Source organism: Phyllostomus discolor, chromosome 2 (genome assembly GCF_004126475.2).
Source record: "Phyllostomus discolor isolate MPI-MPIP mPhyDis1 chromosome 2, mPhyDis1.pri.v3, whole genome shotgun sequence".
Taxonomy (NCBI): domain Eukaryota; kingdom Metazoa; phylum Chordata; class Mammalia; order Chiroptera; family Phyllostomidae; genus Phyllostomus; species Phyllostomus discolor.
The window spans coordinates 113,246,792-113,263,075 of NC_040904.2; the positions used below are offsets into that span (position 1 = coordinate 113,246,792).

Consider the following 16,284-nt stretch of genomic DNA (forward strand, 5'->3'; position numbering starts at 1 on the left):
CTTATTCAATTCTACCTATTTGATTTCATCACAAACAGAAACGCTGATGGCAAGCCCTGAAACTGATGGCACGACGCACTCTCCAGTTGCAGTGGGCTGTGTGCACCTTGCTCAGCAGCTCCTTTTCCAAGACTGGCCTGGAGAACACTGCTCTCCCAGCAGAGAAGACCAGGGACATGGCACGTGGCTGACCCTCACCCCTGCCATCTGCCACTCTGTGCCTGACCCTGGGCTCACACGCACAGGTCCCCAGGCACCTGCCAGCAGACAAAGCACTCTGTATTCTCCCCGCACCCCGGCCAGGAGGAACGCAAAGGGAGGCGGCGCTCCCAGTGCCAATGGGGCTGACTATACGCACTCTCCCTCCCTCCCCCTCCCTCTCTCTCTTTGTCTCAGTCTGAATTAAGTCACTGCTTGTCCAGCACTGTTCCTTAGGAAATGTCACCAAAATTCCAATATTCACATAGAGCATTTTCCTTTCCTTTCTTCAAGGGGCCTTGCTGGTGACTGCGGTCTGGGTCACCCCCAGGAGTCTGCCACAGTGATCTGCTGAGACTCAATTTTGCTATTTGGTCTCATGATAAATAATCTTCCAACAGCTCAAAAATTGAACCACATTTCTTCATGCTGAGCAGCCCGCCTATTATGAAATCTGTCCATCAAGGCCATAACCCAGCAAAGAAACATGGTCTCCCATCTGGCCCAGAGGCTGGCTTACTGCTGACCAGGATCCTGAACCCCACCCTGCTGGCTGAGAGTGGCTGCCGGGCCTCCCAATTCTGGTTCTGAGTCAGGGCTTTAAAACCCCATGTTGGCTGAGAAAACTGCCCTCCCCAATAGCTGAGGCTGAGAAGTCCCTACAGTGACACGTGGCACACGTGTGATCCCACACCAGCAAGTGGCACTCTGGCAAAGACACATCATCTGGGGTCTGGAAGTATGAGGCCTCACACCTTCTCATGCCTTGTGCCCAGATAAATCCTCTGGAAACACAACAGCCCATTTAAAATAGCCACATTCCCACCAGGAGACCCCAGCATGTGTGTCTGTCTGCACCTGCTTCAGTGCTGGGCTGAGGAAACCATGGTGTGAATGTTATTCTGGAGGTTACAAGAGTAGGCGGTGTCAGGTCTCTGAGCAGACACTGCAGGGCCGAAAGGGAAGGTGGCCTGGGGGCGTGGCAGCAGGCAGGTGGCAGGAGACCCAGGCCCGTGGGCCCGGAAGGCTGCGCTCAGCTCCACACCTGATGTTCCCAGGACCCACGAGGCTCAACTTAACCACATCTTACTGTCTTTTGATAATATCACAAAATGCCTGTTAAATGTAAATGGAATGTTTAATGGCTATTTGTATTTCTACTTCTATGAACTGGCCATTCAAATTCTTTGGTGATTCTTTTGCTCATGTGTTTGCTTTGATAGAATGACATGCAACCATTAGGAATATTACTGTGGAAAAAAAGTTAACACTGTGGAAAATGTTTACTATGTATCGTTTTATAAATAGATATACTGTGCCAAAAACATGCATCTCATGAAGAGAGACTGTCTTTTTCCTCTATTGCATGCCCAATATCTACCAAAATGCCTTGCGCAGAGCAAGCGCTCAGTAAATATTTGTTGCAAATGAATGAATGAGAGAATTAATGTCTCTCAGTTCTCAAATTTTTATTTTCTTCTTTGTGCTTTTCAATATTCCACCCATCTTTCTGTGTCCATAATGAATTTACTATAGTACTAAAAAAATAAAAGAAGGAAACGAAAAAACTAAAAGAGACTAAATCCTTTTTAAGTACAGTAATTAGAAGCATCCCACTGGTTCTACGTCTATTGTGTTAACAGGAACGACCTCCTCGTTGGCCTGGCTTGTTCCCACTAAGCCCTGACACACCTGTGCATGAACACCAAGAGCACAGACCAGAGGGGCAGAAGTGACTGTAAGGCTGCCTCCACCTTTGTAAAAGGAAAAGGGAAGATGGACAAATGTCAGGCAAGGAGGGAGCTCTTGGGAAGAAGCTAGATCTGTTCTACTTGAGAGCAAAGCGGTGCATCTGCCCACGACTGGGAGGTGGGAACAACAGAAGAGGTGGACTCACCGATGATGTAGGAGAGAATGAGGTTCCACCCCGTGATGAAGGCCCAGAGCTCCCCAACAGTGACATAGCTGTAGAGGTAGGCCGAGCCGGTCTTGGGGACACGAGCACCGAACTCGCCGTAACAAAGGCCAGCCAGCACTGAGGCCAGTGCAGCAATCAGGAAGGAGATGACAATGGCAGGGCCCGCGTTCTCACGTGCCACAGCTCCAGCCAGGACGTACACGCCAGCACCCAGTGTGCTGCCCACTCCCAGCGCCACCAGGTCAAATGTGTTCAGGCAGCGGGATAGCCGGCTCTCTTCATGGCTGCAGTCCACCACCTTCCGCCTCAGCATCTGCTGACCCACGTTGCACAGCACCTTGCACCCCATCCTGCTGATCAAATCTGCTGAGGAGAAAGAACAGGACACGTCATCCTGGCCACCCCTTTCACCCTTCCACCCCTCTAGTCACAACACATAGTGCAACCAGGCCCCTGTTGTCTTTTACTGCTAAAATGCTCTCAGTCTCAGAATCCCCCAGTCAGGACCCCACCCAGGAGCTCTCCAGCCCGAGGCTTGCTTGGCCAGAGCACACAGGAACACCCGGGGCCAGGACCTGCTGACTTTACCCTGGGCCCTCTGAGTGGCCACCTTCCTCTCAGTTCCTGGCAGAAACCTTGCATGGGCCGGAACTCTGGAGTATGGGCAACACACACCAGGGGCACTGTTCCTGCCCTCGACAGTCATGCAATTTACCAGAAAAAAAAACAAGATGTCATCCTAAGTGTACTGTTGGGGAGGCAAACCAAGCCATCTTTTAATTTATTATTAAAACCCAGAGGCCAATGGCAGTGGTTTTTAGACCTTTATGGAATCCTCTGGGGGCAAGGACCAAGTTGTTTCCACTTTTAAGTTAACCCACAGTTAGGTCCATAGCAGAAGTGTTGAATTTTTAGATGTTTAGGCTTTTTGTAGCTATTACTACTCCAGGAATCGTGGGGGGTTTTTTGGACCCAAATGTTAGCCTTATGTGTATGAGACACTTCTCAGCATACACTGAGAGAGCGCACATATCCACATGATGGCTCATGCTACCCATTCCTCACAGGGGACACAGCCACGAGGGCCCCAGGACTTAAATGCCAGCTCAGCATTTAAATGGCCCTCCCGTAACACAGGGGCTAACCCTGCCTGTTTGGTTGGGCCAGCTCCCACCTTTAAGGAGGTGGGACCAAACTCTCCACCCTGAAGGTTGGCCTGCCTATAGTAACTTCCTTCCAAAGAGGACAGTCTGGAAAGGGGAGAGAAAAGAGCCACTTTGCAGTGGAGAAATGAACGGTCAACATCAACGGTCACAGTCCTGCTGATGGTGTGATGTGACAAGGACACCTTGCTTTGGTGACCTTCAGGCCCAAACCCAGAGCCCCAGTCTCATCAGGAGAGAAACACCAGACGAGCCACAGATGAGGAGCATTCCACAAGACACCTGACCGACACTCCTCGAAATGGTCAAAGTCATCAAAACCAAGGAAGGTCGAGGAAATTGTCAAAGGCCTGAGGAGGCACGTGGGATCCCGGATGTGGAATAGGGACGTAAGGGAAAACCTAAGAGAGTCTGAATAGAGCATGGGCTTCATTTGTACCAGTATCACTTCATAACAGGAAACTGGATATGGAATGTATGGAAATTCTCAACAATACCTTCAAAATGTTTCTATAAATCTGAAACTGTTTTAAAATAGCTTATTTAAAAATAAAACAGCAAGTGCAGAGATAAGCTACCATTGTTGTTTTTGGCTACAGAGATGCAGAACAGTATCATTGATTTTTCACCTTTATCATCAGTTGATACCCACCGACCTAACTTTGCCGCAATAAAGCCACTGGAGATCACATTTCAGCAAAATCCAAACCTAACCCTCCAGGACACTCGACTGCCTGCCACATTCCCGTGGTCCCAAGACAGGGCCATGTCACTGGCCAAGTCCAGGTCATGGAAAATGGGGATGGTCCTTTCTGCATTTCATCTAACAGCTTTTAGCTAGAATGGGGGAGAAAAGTCATCCGATCTGGTCTCCTTGTTACACAGATGAGAAAAAATAACTACAAGAGTCAATGTCACACTAGGTCACAGAGCTCCAATGACACAGCAGCCCAAGTCCTCGTCTAGGGCTCTGGCTTTACAGGTGACAAGGAAATGATCTCACTGTGTCTTAAGATGGGGAGGAAGTGAGGAGGAAATGAGGAGAGATGATTCATTTGTGGAGCAGGAAAATCAGACACAAAGGGCAGAAGAGGGCAGGTGGCCGGAATGAGAGAGGACAAGCACTGAGGTCAATGGCTTTCCTCAGCAACACACTGGCCTGTTCCCGAAGCTCTCGGGCCAGGAGCAGATCCCGGGGAAGCAGGTTTCACAGACAAGAGCGGCTTGAGGGGCAGCAGGTATAGGAGGACCTGCATGGGACACCAAGGCGGGTGGAAGGCCCCAGCACTGTCCCAGGGAGTCATTCTCCCTGCAACTGCCTTTTCTTTCCTTCCTCAGACGATTTAACTGGATTTATTACAAGAAGCTGTAAATCACAACAATGTCATTAGCAAATGATTGCTTAAGTAACAAATTAAAAGGGAAGGTGCACATTTCACCACAACCCTTGACTCTGCTAGGGCGTGCCTTAAAGCATGGTAAAATAACTCTTCAACATTGTTGTTGGTGGGGAGGGGAGGGGAGTATTTTTAAGTAGACAGGAATTTTACAGGGAAGTGGGAGGTGAAAGTTCCTTATCATTCGCATTGTTTTTAAGTTCGTTGGTAGATATGGTGACAGAGAGCCTGTCTGCTCCCATCCTCTCCTAGATGTGGTTTCTGGGTAGTAATAAGCAGATATTCTCCTCAAAACAATAAAAGCCAAGTGCAAGGCATAGACAATGCAATTAAATAGCATTCTCCTCACTAGGCCTTACGGAGTAAAGCAAGCTAAGGGCCCAAAAGGCAGGATGAGCCATCTGCCTTCCTCTGAAAGACAAAACTTCTGTCCCTTCTCAAAAGTGTGCTGTTGTCTGAGCAGAAGAGTGACCACATTAGGATTCTTCACAAAAGGCACACTGGAGACCAGACAGGCAGGGAACAGATTTTTGAGCCTTCTTAGGGTGGGAGGCAAATAGGAGTCCAGTGAGTGACTCACTTTTGGCGGAAGTGGCCCACCTGGACGTGCACAGCCCCGTGTGCCTCTGTGTCCTCAGTCCAGGGAGGGCTTCCATCGGCAGAAACCCACTCACAGGACCCACTGACTAACCCTGGGGGCTCAGTACCATTTTCAAAATAAAGGGGGCAGACTGTTGAATTCCACAAATTAGAAACAGATGGTTTCAAACATCACGTGAGAAGGGAGTCCTTTGAGCTGACAAACCGTGACCACACAGATACACCCCACTGGGGACCAGCCTCCACAGGAGCAGCTCCCCGCCGAAGCCCTGAGGCAAAGCGCTCTGGGAAGTGGTGGGGCGAGGCTGGGCGGGGACCTCATAGGAGATCAACTGCCCATCATTCTCGCCTTGGTCCCTCCGCAAGTGCTACTTGCTATCTGTGCAACGGGCACTCAATTCCTTTGGAAGACACTAGAACAAAAATGCCACAGAGCACTGCTGAGAGGTGCAGATCTGATCGTTCAGAGGGTGCCGCTGTCTCAAGTTAGGTGCTCATGCCTACCTTCCAGGGTAGGGGAAAACACGACACTGTGTCCTGGCTTTGTTTTTAGGAAATAGCCTTTCTGTCTCCTTGAAATAACGCGAAACCATGTCCTCCAAGTGGCATCATGTGTCAGTACCCTGAGCATGCCAGGCCGCCCCTGACACCCGAGCTGGGACTCCAAAGCTGGAGGTTCCACCAGCAGTGAGACTGCACAGAAATTCCCCTGCAGTGAACCCCACATTCCAGCCCCAGCACCGCCAGGTTTATACAGACTTCCTACTGTCGGGAGATGTGCAGAAAATCAGCAGAAGGCTCTGAAAGCATTAGCTGGAAACCAGGTTATCCCTTCTCATGGGGAGGAGTGAGTACAGTTGTTGACACCTACTTTTATTTGAAATTTTGACAGAAATCTTGCAAGGGCCTCCAACCCATTGTACTCCCTGGCCATTTATCATTAAAAAACACTTACCTTCTGTGAAATCCTCCTAGAAAAGCTAAGGGAAATCTGTTCCTTTCCCACAGAAATCCAAACTCTAAGTAATTTTTCCCCCTAGTAATTACTCTATAAAAATAGCAATAAATTAATCAATCAGTGGTCAGGACTTTAGAGATAAAGACTTCTCTATGCTCTGTTTTGAAGGTTTCTGGATGAAAGTGGGCAGATATGAATGGTATGATTTTTAAAATCATATTTAGTGATAGCTTCACCACTGAAAAAGTCCAGCTTAATGGCCTGAAGGGGTCTGATGTAGGCTATTATATATACTAAATTCATAAATGCCATTCATTGATCAAAATCCTAATATTGACATTTTACTAGTCAAAACTTTGACTCCTCCTTGAAGTGAGTGATGGTCTTTAGAATGGCCCAGGCCCCAGTAGCCTTTCCTCAGGCACCTGGTGGGCACCAGCCAGAGTGAAGCTACCATTCCAACAGGATGTGCACTGTGGTCCCCAGCTCACCATGCTAAAGAGAGGCAGCTCTTTGCTTGGGTGCTAGCCTTATGGGATCCCACTAATGGGTGGGCAGACATAGTCAACTACGTCACTTCGGCTCCCTACAGAGAGAGCAGCTGCCCACCTGTGGGTGGCTGCCCTGAGGCACCTGTGGGTCTCTAGGTCTCATACAACTGTAACAAGGAAGGAAGCAGAATGCCTGTGACTGAGTGATCTGCCACCAGGTGGTAGGAGGGGTCCAAAATGGGGCATTCTAGGACTCTGGCCATTGTGGGAGAGGAGAAGACTCCAGGCAAGGAAAAAAACCTGTGCTGGAGGAAGTGTTCTCAAAGCCGGATCTCCACATCCTCCCAGATGTCAGGAGGCCCAGGTGCAAGAACTTAAATTTTTTAAAAACCAGACAGCAGACATTAAACATGGCAACCCAAGAAATAGGCACAGCATTGTGAAAAGGAGGTAAGAAATGACAGAACTGAACCAAAAGTATGGGGGTTGGGAGCAGGTGTTAAAACTAAAAAACCAGCAGTCAAAGTCTGGAGTCGAGGCAGGGCCAGCTCACACCCACGCACCCTCGCTGGGCGGCAACAGTCCGTCTGAGGTGGTGGGGGGACCTGGACTCTTTAAAGCCCTCCAGGGCCTACATTTGATTGACCCCAAGCCACGAGGAACAAAATTCACTCATCTCACCCCTGTGCTTGACACAGCCAGGGTTTAAGGAAATGCATAAATCCACAGTCCTACCCCAGGAAGCAGAGGGTCAGGGTGAGGAGGCTGACAGGGTGATAGAGCTCCAGGAGAGGAATGTGGGACCAAGGGAAGGTTTAGCTGTCTGTCTCAAAGACTGCTGCTTTGGTGGGGCAAAAAGGTCAATTTCATCAAGTTAGGACAAAGGCAGAAAGCCTGGAAATCCACCTGAGCACATCTCTGCATCTAGTCAGAAGCCTCAGTTGTAAAGACACTTGACATTTTTCTGAAATCTGCAGCCTACAGGTACTGCATCTTCTCAGTGGCACGGGCAGGCACTCAGTCCAGCATGGTGGCTGAACCTCATGGTGCCCAGCATTCACACTCAGCTTAACAAACCATGAGGCTAATATTGTCCACAGGCCCCTAACTTGCAAGTAGTGGGGTCTGGATCTAAAAAGAACCTAGGTCATCTAATCCCAAAAGCACTATTCCACACCAGGTGCCAAACAGACTCAAGTTTGACCAAGCTTCTCACCACTGCCTAACAATTCTTACTTTGTCGCCTTGCCTGAAATCCTACAGATAAAAGATTGACGTGGGTTAAGTGACAACCTCTTCTTGAATGCCAATAGTCCTGTAAAAATTAACAGGACTATTAATTAGTTATTCACAAGGTACAGTTGATCAGCATAAACCCACCCACTTCCCTCTGGCCACTGAACAAGGCCCATTGTCTCAGAGGCCACAGGAGCTTTATTCGGGACTGAGGAACAGTAGCTACAGTCGTTCCTCGGTATCCAGTGGGATTGGTTCCAAGACCTCCTCCCCACCCTTGTGGACAGTAAAAATGAGGAAGCTCGTCTCTTATATAAAACAGTGTAGCATTTGCATATAACCTATACACATCCTCCTATACATTTTTTTATTTTTTAAGTAATTTTATTTTAATTATTGTTCAAGTACAATTTTCTATCTTTTACTTCCATCCCAGCACACCCACCCATCCCTCCCCACCTCCCTCCCATCTCCACCTGCCCCTAGTTTTTGTCCATGTGTCCTTTATACTTGTTCCTGTAAACCCTTCCCCTTTTCCCCTGAAATTCCCCTGAAATTCCCTCCCCTCTACCCTCTGAACACTGTCAGCCTGTTCTCTATTTCAAAATCTTTGGTTATATTTTGCTTGTATCTTTGTTTTGTTGATTAGGTTCCTGTTAAAGGTGAGATCATATGGTATTTGTCTTTCACCGCCTGGCTTATTTTGCTTAGCATAATGCTCTCCAGTTCCATCCATGCTGTTGCAAAGGGTAGGAGCTTCTTTCTTTCTGCTGCATAGAATGCCATTGTGTAAATCTTAAATCTCTTTTAGATTACTTATAATACCTAATGCAATGTAAATGCTATGTAAATAGTTGTTATATTGCATTGTTTAGGGGATAACATCAAGAAAAAGTCTGCAAATGTTCAGTAGAGATGCAGTCAGTCATTATAGGCCAAACCAAACTACGTAGTACACATCAGCAACAACAAAACATTTTTTGTCTAATACTCTCAATCCACAGTTGGTTGAACATGCAGATATGAAACTTGTGGGTACAGAAGGCTGACTATATTTTGGGTGGCAAAAGCCAGCTGTGACTTCAGTGGAGAGTTCTGGAAAGCACATGGAGAGAACAGAGGCTTGGGAAGCAAGGCAGTGGAGGGAGAGTGGCCAAAGCAAATGATTTTATATTGTGTCAGAGATGCCACATCTCTGATAAAAGTGGAGGGAAGTGTCAACATAGCACATATAGAAACACTTAAAATGATAACATATGAATGGAAGTGTACATCAAGAATGGTCTAGAAGGAGAATTGAGGTGGTTATCTCTGAATAGGAGAAGATGGACAATTTTATTTTTAGCATTTTGGCATTTTTTTTCTATGAGTGTGTATGCCTTCTGAATTAAAGGAAAGTAAATCTCTTTTGATGAAACCAACGAAGAAGCAAGTGGGAAAAAGAAAGGCAAGAGGGCCCACAGACAAGTCAAACCCATGTCAAGGGTCCATCTAAGAGGGGTGGATAACTGAGTACATGGGGTTTATTTTGCTTTTCTTCATCTCTGTGCATATTTGCAAATTCCCAGAAGTAAATATGAAAAGATATTCATCTAGGACTGACCCAGAAAGCAATGAGGAAACTCTTTCTACAACCCACAGCCTAGGCCAGGATAAACCCACAGAGCTGGAAGCCACAGCTGCCTGGTAGTTAAAGTCTTTTATATACAATAGGATTAGGTTGAACCATATGGAACTGTTGCTATTTGGTCAGTTTTTAACTAGAAAAATGCCCAAGAATAAAGGGTCTGTAATGGGCAGTCGTAGTCTCACCCCTCACAGGCTGTGTCTCTAGACACGTCTCTGAGCTTCACTGTATCATTTGCAGAACGAGACTGAAATCAGGAAAACAATGTGAGCTCCAAAGAACAGATGTCAGAACAGAGTGGTTCAGAGGTTATTCAAAAGCCAGCAGCCACTCAGAGAGAGAAACCTGTACACACACACGTTTCTGTACTACATACTATGGGGGATGCAGTGAATTTTGTCCTGACCTGTCACCTTTCAGCACAACATACCCTAAGGGGCGATGGGGGAAATAAAGCACAGCCAAGCCACAGATGCCACCCATCAGACAGTACCAGGTTAGGCTGGAGCATAGGTGTGTGGGGAGGAGCAGGGGAGTCTCGAATGGCCAGATGAGTGATTTACACTTTGCTCAGATATAAAATTTTGAAGCAGAGAAGGGCAGAGAAGGGTTGGCCATGAAATTCATTTGTTTTTTTCCATACAATGGCTTTAGCAGTGCTTAGTTGTCTTGAACTTCATTAAAAACAATTTTGTTAGATTTTATTATGACAGCTGTCATATCACTGTGCATTAAAAAAAGACATCAAAATTGGTGAATTTTTGTGAAGCCATTTTAATACTAAGGATGGAAAAACATGCAACATTTTTGGCATATTATGCTTTAATATTTCAACAAAGGTAAAAATGCAACTGGAATGCAAAAAAGGATTTGTGCAGTGTGTGGAAAAGGTTCTGTGACTGATTGAACATGTCAGCGTGGTTTGTGAAGTTTCTTGGTACTACTGACATTTTGGCCATATAATCCTTTGCTGTGCAGCTGTCTTCTGCATTGGAAGATGTTTAGCAGCACCCCTCGCCTTTACCCACTTAGACGCCAATAGCGGGAGATGCCCGACATACTCAAAATATCCAAATCAATCAAGTTACTGATGAAAATGAAAAACATTCCTTTTATTTTATGGAAAAACCAAACACACTTTTTGGCCAACTCAATAATATTGAGAGGATTACTTTGGTCTCATTGTGAAGGACAGACTGGAGAAGGGAGTGATACCAGAACTGCCAGGGCTGGTGGGCAGCCTTGTTTTACGGGACCGCAAATCAGTAGGCTCACCTTTGAGAACAGTATTTCAATCCAACTAATAAAGTATCTTTTGCACAAGCCAACACTACCACCTTTCACAGTCACCTGCCACTTGTTCCCTATCCCTGTGTTTTCCTCAAAAAGCCCTGAGACATAAATAAGGCACACCCCTGTGGTTACCATGGGAACTATCTCTGTGTTGTATGCCAGGCACATACCACCCCTAAGCCCTCAATGCCACATTTAATAGAGGTATTACTGTCTTATTTGCAACCATAATTCACAGGTGGCCAAAATTTCAAAATTTCAAGAAAAGCTTTAAAGACAGAAAGCAACATCACAGCCTCGTGCTGTGGTTCACCACCTTCCCTGTGCTCAGTCCAACAACTACCTGCCTGCCATGTTTCTCTGCTTTGAGATTGCATTTTAAGTAATATACTTGGAGAAAACATCCTGGTAGATGGTCACAGAAAAGTCTCTATCAGAGAGTAGAATGGGGCTCCATTTACCTGGAATGAGGTTGAGGCATCAGAAACAAATGGCCAATTACAGGAGGGCCTGTGAGTTCCAGAGCAATCACAGCCCAGGAGAGGACTGCACCAGAGGGTGGGGCTGAAGCCAGAGATGAACAAATGTAGTTACTTCCACTAGACCAGAGAGCCAGGCCGTGGCGTTAGGTGTGAAGGAGTCTTTTCTGCACATCACATGGACTCTGCTGGCACATACATCACAGGCAGTGTGTCACGTGCTAAGCTTTCATAGAAGGCTCCAGTGCAATAGCCAACCACAGACTATCAGTCCAGAATGTTCTTTCACTTGACCCCCCAGCTCTCAATATGTCTACCCTCAATTATCCAGGCTGTGGTTCACTGAAATTCCCTCTCCTCTGGTTACTGCTTTACCGCTCCATGTCTTTAGTGAATCAGGAGACACAGCACAGGCTTCTGCTGCTTTTCATTATTTTTTAAAGGCTAAAAATAGACACTGCAATTTACACCCTTAAAATGTTCTCTACACAGCCCATTGCCACAGAAATCCATTGTGAGGGCATCTCTTCTTGTGGGGAAGTTCCCTGATGTCAGTCGCCTTAGACTCAGGCCACATTTCCCTACACAAACAACCCAATGAAGCCACCACTGGGTGCTAAGGCAGCTCACAAAAAGCAGTTTAACCCCCAATGTCCCCAAGCAGAAGGGAGCACTCTGGGACCGTGCACTACCCTGCAGGTCCAAGGGCAAGAATGCCTCCATGTTGCAGGAAGGATAAATGGATCCTGGAGAGTTGTGATCTTTTAATAGATTTAAACATGAATAGCAGGTGGGAACCACTTTTCAATCCCTCCTCTCAAGGAACCAAGAAAGGTGACCTTGGTGGACCCTCTAAGGTGGCCCCATAAACCCCACCTCTAGTGTTCCCATGAGTGTGGGCGGGGACTGGGACTTCCTCCTAATCAACGGAATATGACAGAGGGTATGATGTCTCTCCTGTGACTATGTGACATTATGTAAGGCTGCATGCTGCAGGCTGACTCTCCTTGCCGGCTCAATGAAGTAAAAGGCCATGTAGGTGGCCTCCAGGTCAGCCAGCAGGAGGACAGGGCCCTAAACCCCACTACCACAGGAAACGCCCCTGGCTAATAACCTGAAGGAGCATAGAAGCAGTTTCTACCTGAGCCGAGCCTCTACGTGAGAACCCAGCCCCAGTCAGCTCCTGAGGGCGACCACGGGGAACTCAGCATAGCACCACTGGCACCATGCTCTGACCAGAGAAGCTGCAAAAAGACAGATGTGTGTTGTCACTGCTGCTAAGTTTAAGATGAGTTCTGACTAGGAGATCATGAGTCTGCATTCATTCTCTCTTTAAACCTTCAAGGTTTCAACGGTCTTTGCTTTGGTAGCTGAACTAATCTTTACTTCACCTGAAATTATTTTTTTTCTTGGTTAAGGCTGAATGACTTGAAAGTAGTTCCCTCCTTCTGGAAGAACGGCATATATTAAATAACTATTGTTTCATTTTCTGAAAACTGTGTGTCTACCCTGTGCCACTCTCCTGTACTGTCCCTGCTCTCAGGGTGTTCAGAAGCTGCACAGGAAGACACAAACAACCACCCATCCTACAGCAAATACTGTCTTGCATCCACCACAGGAAGGAGTGGAACAGCGCCCCCTGCCCTCTTGAAGAAGGAGACAACATGATCAATCACAGAGTACAAACAGGTGTGGCAGAGACAGCAAAGCCTCCCAGAGATGCACCATCTCTGTCACCATCTCTGGTCTGTGTGTCTCCCCCCGAGAAGGACACATCATGGTGGTGTCCAGTAGACAGATTGTGCCTTTCTCTGACTCAGCGATGGCTCAGGACCTGTGCCCAAGCACCTAAGGATGGTTGAGGGCTTCACCACACATTTTGTCCCAGCACTGTCCACCCCACGATGCAGACAGCCTGACTCAGGCCTCTCACTCAGGTGCAAACCCTCGCCCCCGCCATGCCCCGTACTAGGGAACAGAGAAAGAGGTTCTACAACAGTCTGTTACAACAGCAGAAACACATCAACCACTGCAGCAAGAGGAGGAAGAATGCAGAATGAGCTCACCCTGATTTAAGCACTTTTACTCAATAACTTCTGAGAAGGAAAAGGAAAAAAGTATTCGAGGCTTACAGTGGCTTCTGGCACTCCACTGAATACCCTCCTCCCCTTTCCCTGCTGGCAAGGATCTAATTTTACTGTCTTTGCAGAAGTGCACCTAGTATTTACAAGGTTGCTTCTGACATGTATGAGGTTGCAACAGCCTCAAAAATAAGGTGCTTACTTACAGCCATAATCCCCCTGAGAACTAGGAGCTCTGGGAGCCCCTCCTCCTTCCTTCTATTCAAGGCAGCTGCTCGGGAGATGCTGACATGTGGCAAAAGGCAATGGCCAGATCCCCACAAAGTCCCTCTGATGAAGGAGTCTGTGTGGGCTCCTTATCCCTGATCATGTGGGCATTCTTAATATAGCTACACATTTGGGATTAAGACTATACATGGCCCCGAGGAATGTAAGAATGTGAGAGAAGGATAAAAGGCAGGTGACATTCTTTATACAAGCACACACACACACACACACCTGAAAACATGACCTCCATTTTTTGTGAGGAATAAAATAGTGACAATGATGAAGTCTCTATGTGGTAAACCCATTTTTAAAAAATGGAATAATAACAAAAAAAGCTTTCAAGTATTTCAATAGCAGAACACTTTTTCCCTCACTGTGTCCCATGCCAAACCCCAAAATAAGAGTCTAATAAAACTGGAGCTACTCTTAACTGTACGAGAGATGCACATGCTAAGCCCCGCAGGCTAGCCTTGACCGTCCCGCCTGGCTCCTGTGACCCACCTGACACACACTGATCCTTATAGCACCTAAACCACAGAACAAACTACAGAAGAATGCTTAAGTAAAAGAGTGAAAAATAGAAGAGGGAGAGGAATAGGAACAAGAGGAAAAGTCTGAGAACAGGAAAGAAATCGGAGCTTGCCCTTGACCTTAAGAAATGCAAAGTCTCCCATGGTCAAAGGCAGAAATGCAGCCCAGTGCATCACTGGCACGCCGTGCACACCATCATGGAGTAGCCAGCAGCTGGTGCACAGAGCACAGGCCCCTCCACATGTTGCTGACGACACAGCACCTGGTGTCTGCTGGCCCTGGCCTTTGTGCAAAAGGCCTTACCATCTGTAGGTATTAAGAGTTCTGCTTGAACAAAATGTAGGAACTTAAGAAACCCACCACTGTGAAAGGGTAAAACCTGCTTTCTGATGAGATGGAAGTGCTAGATGATTCTTTTTTTTTAAATTTTATTTATTGATTTGAGAGAGAGAGAGACTGATTTGTTGTTACATTTATCCATGCACTCATTGGTTGATTCCTGTATGTACCCTAGCTGGGGATTGAACCCACAACCTTAGTGTATCAGGACAGTGCTCTAAACGACTGAGCTACTTGGCCAGAGCCAAAAGTGCTAGATGATTTTGAAAAAGCACAGCAGCCATAAATTTTAAAAGGATGACAACTAAGGATTTTGGTTGTTAGTTCACTTGAAAAGTCAACAACTGACTAAAGGTCTAAGTGAATAATACATTCTAGCACAAAAGTGATAACCACACTACTCAGTTGCTGATGGGCAGACTGTACCTGGAATATGATCTAAGGACTGTCACCTTGTCCCCCGACAATCGTCTGGGTCTTGGAGCAACGACGTCTCAGGAAGGATAAGCTGGGGGTTTCAGGCTCCTGCAAGGCCAAGAAGAGACATCAGACACAATCTGTTTTGGCCCCCGAATCTCCGTGCCTTGGTTGTCACAAGAGGAATGACTCCATTTTGGCTTGGCACCAGGAAGGACATCCCAGCTGTAACACCAGTGGAGAACCAGATGGAGGCGGGGAGGTAGGGGTCATGTAACAGGGACTGAGCAGACACAGGGCTGAGCACCACCAGGCAGGGGCATCAGCAAGGGAATTCAGAAGAAGACAGGAAACAGGATGAGATGGCCTCAGACCCAGCGATCCTACCACATCACTTCTACAAAAAGAAGGCCATATTTTGAATAAAGATGCTATTGTCACACTCATAAGCCATTTCCACAAACCTAGGGCATAGAGGTGGTACCCAAGAACCTGGGGCCCTCACTAGGGACCAGGAAGGGAAGTGAACCTTTTCCTGACATTGGTATTGAGAACTGAAGTCAGGGGGGGCAGAAAACCTTGTCAAGGGTGTTAAACTCATTTTCACAGGGGCCACATCAGCCTCGCGGTTGCCTTCAAAGGGCCGAATGTAATTTAGGACTGTATAAGTGTAACTACTCCTTAACCAGTTAAGTGAGAGCTGGGTGCCACCGCAGGGTAGAAACAAGGTGCCAGGTCGGATAAAACAAGGTGGAGGACGGGAATCGGCCTGCGGGCCTTGTGTTTGCCACCTGTGCCTTAGCTGGTTCCTTCAGGAAATAGTCGCACTCCAATCTGTATAGTCAATCATTTCATGAGGGAACCTCCTGTACCGGCTGACACACGGGCACTGAGCAGACATACAGACAGGCCCAACTGCAGTCAGTGTAGGGTGTGCACTGTTGATGCACCTGGTGGAGCGGCCTGCAGTCCCACAAGGAATGGGGTCAGTGACTGGGGGTGCCACAGTCTGAACGCAGCGAGGTCACACTTCCCTGAGGGCGTGCCAGGAAAGACCTCTCAGTGGCACAGAAAGTCCTCCGCTTTCTCAATCTTATCCTTTCTACTTTGCACATACGCAGTGACCCAAGAGCTGGGGAGGTTTAATTAAGCTTCCTGAATATGATTTGTAACTAATGTGAGCCCACGGAGGATTGTCACTATGCCAGAAATACAACGAAGATGCAGTTGATGGCGTTTCATCTCTTCAACAATGGGAACCCAATTCCAGCCTACACTGCCCATACATT

General features: G+C 47.1%; 1 protein-coding gene across 5 annotated transcripts in view; it reads right to left on the bottom strand.

The window, feature by feature from the left end:
• SLC7A1 (solute carrier family 7 member 1) overlaps positions 1–16,284 on the bottom strand; it is a 66,447-nt gene that overhangs the window by 19,985 nt on the left and 30,178 nt on the right. For 2 of the 5 annotated variants that reach the window (XM_028504719.2, XM_036018361.1), the window contains 2 exons: positions 15,005–15,103; positions 2,096–2,479 (listed from right to left, as the gene is read on the bottom strand). In XM_028504719.2, the coding sequence (XP_028360520.1) occupies positions 2,096–2,465 (370 nt within the window). In that variant the 5' untranslated portion in view covers positions 2,466–2,479; positions 15,005–15,103. Of the gene's footprint in view, positions 1–2,095; positions 2,483–15,004; positions 15,104–16,284 lie in introns of all 5 variants that reach the window. The other 3 variants (XM_028504721.2, XM_036018363.1, XM_036018362.1) reach the window with 2 other exon arrangements.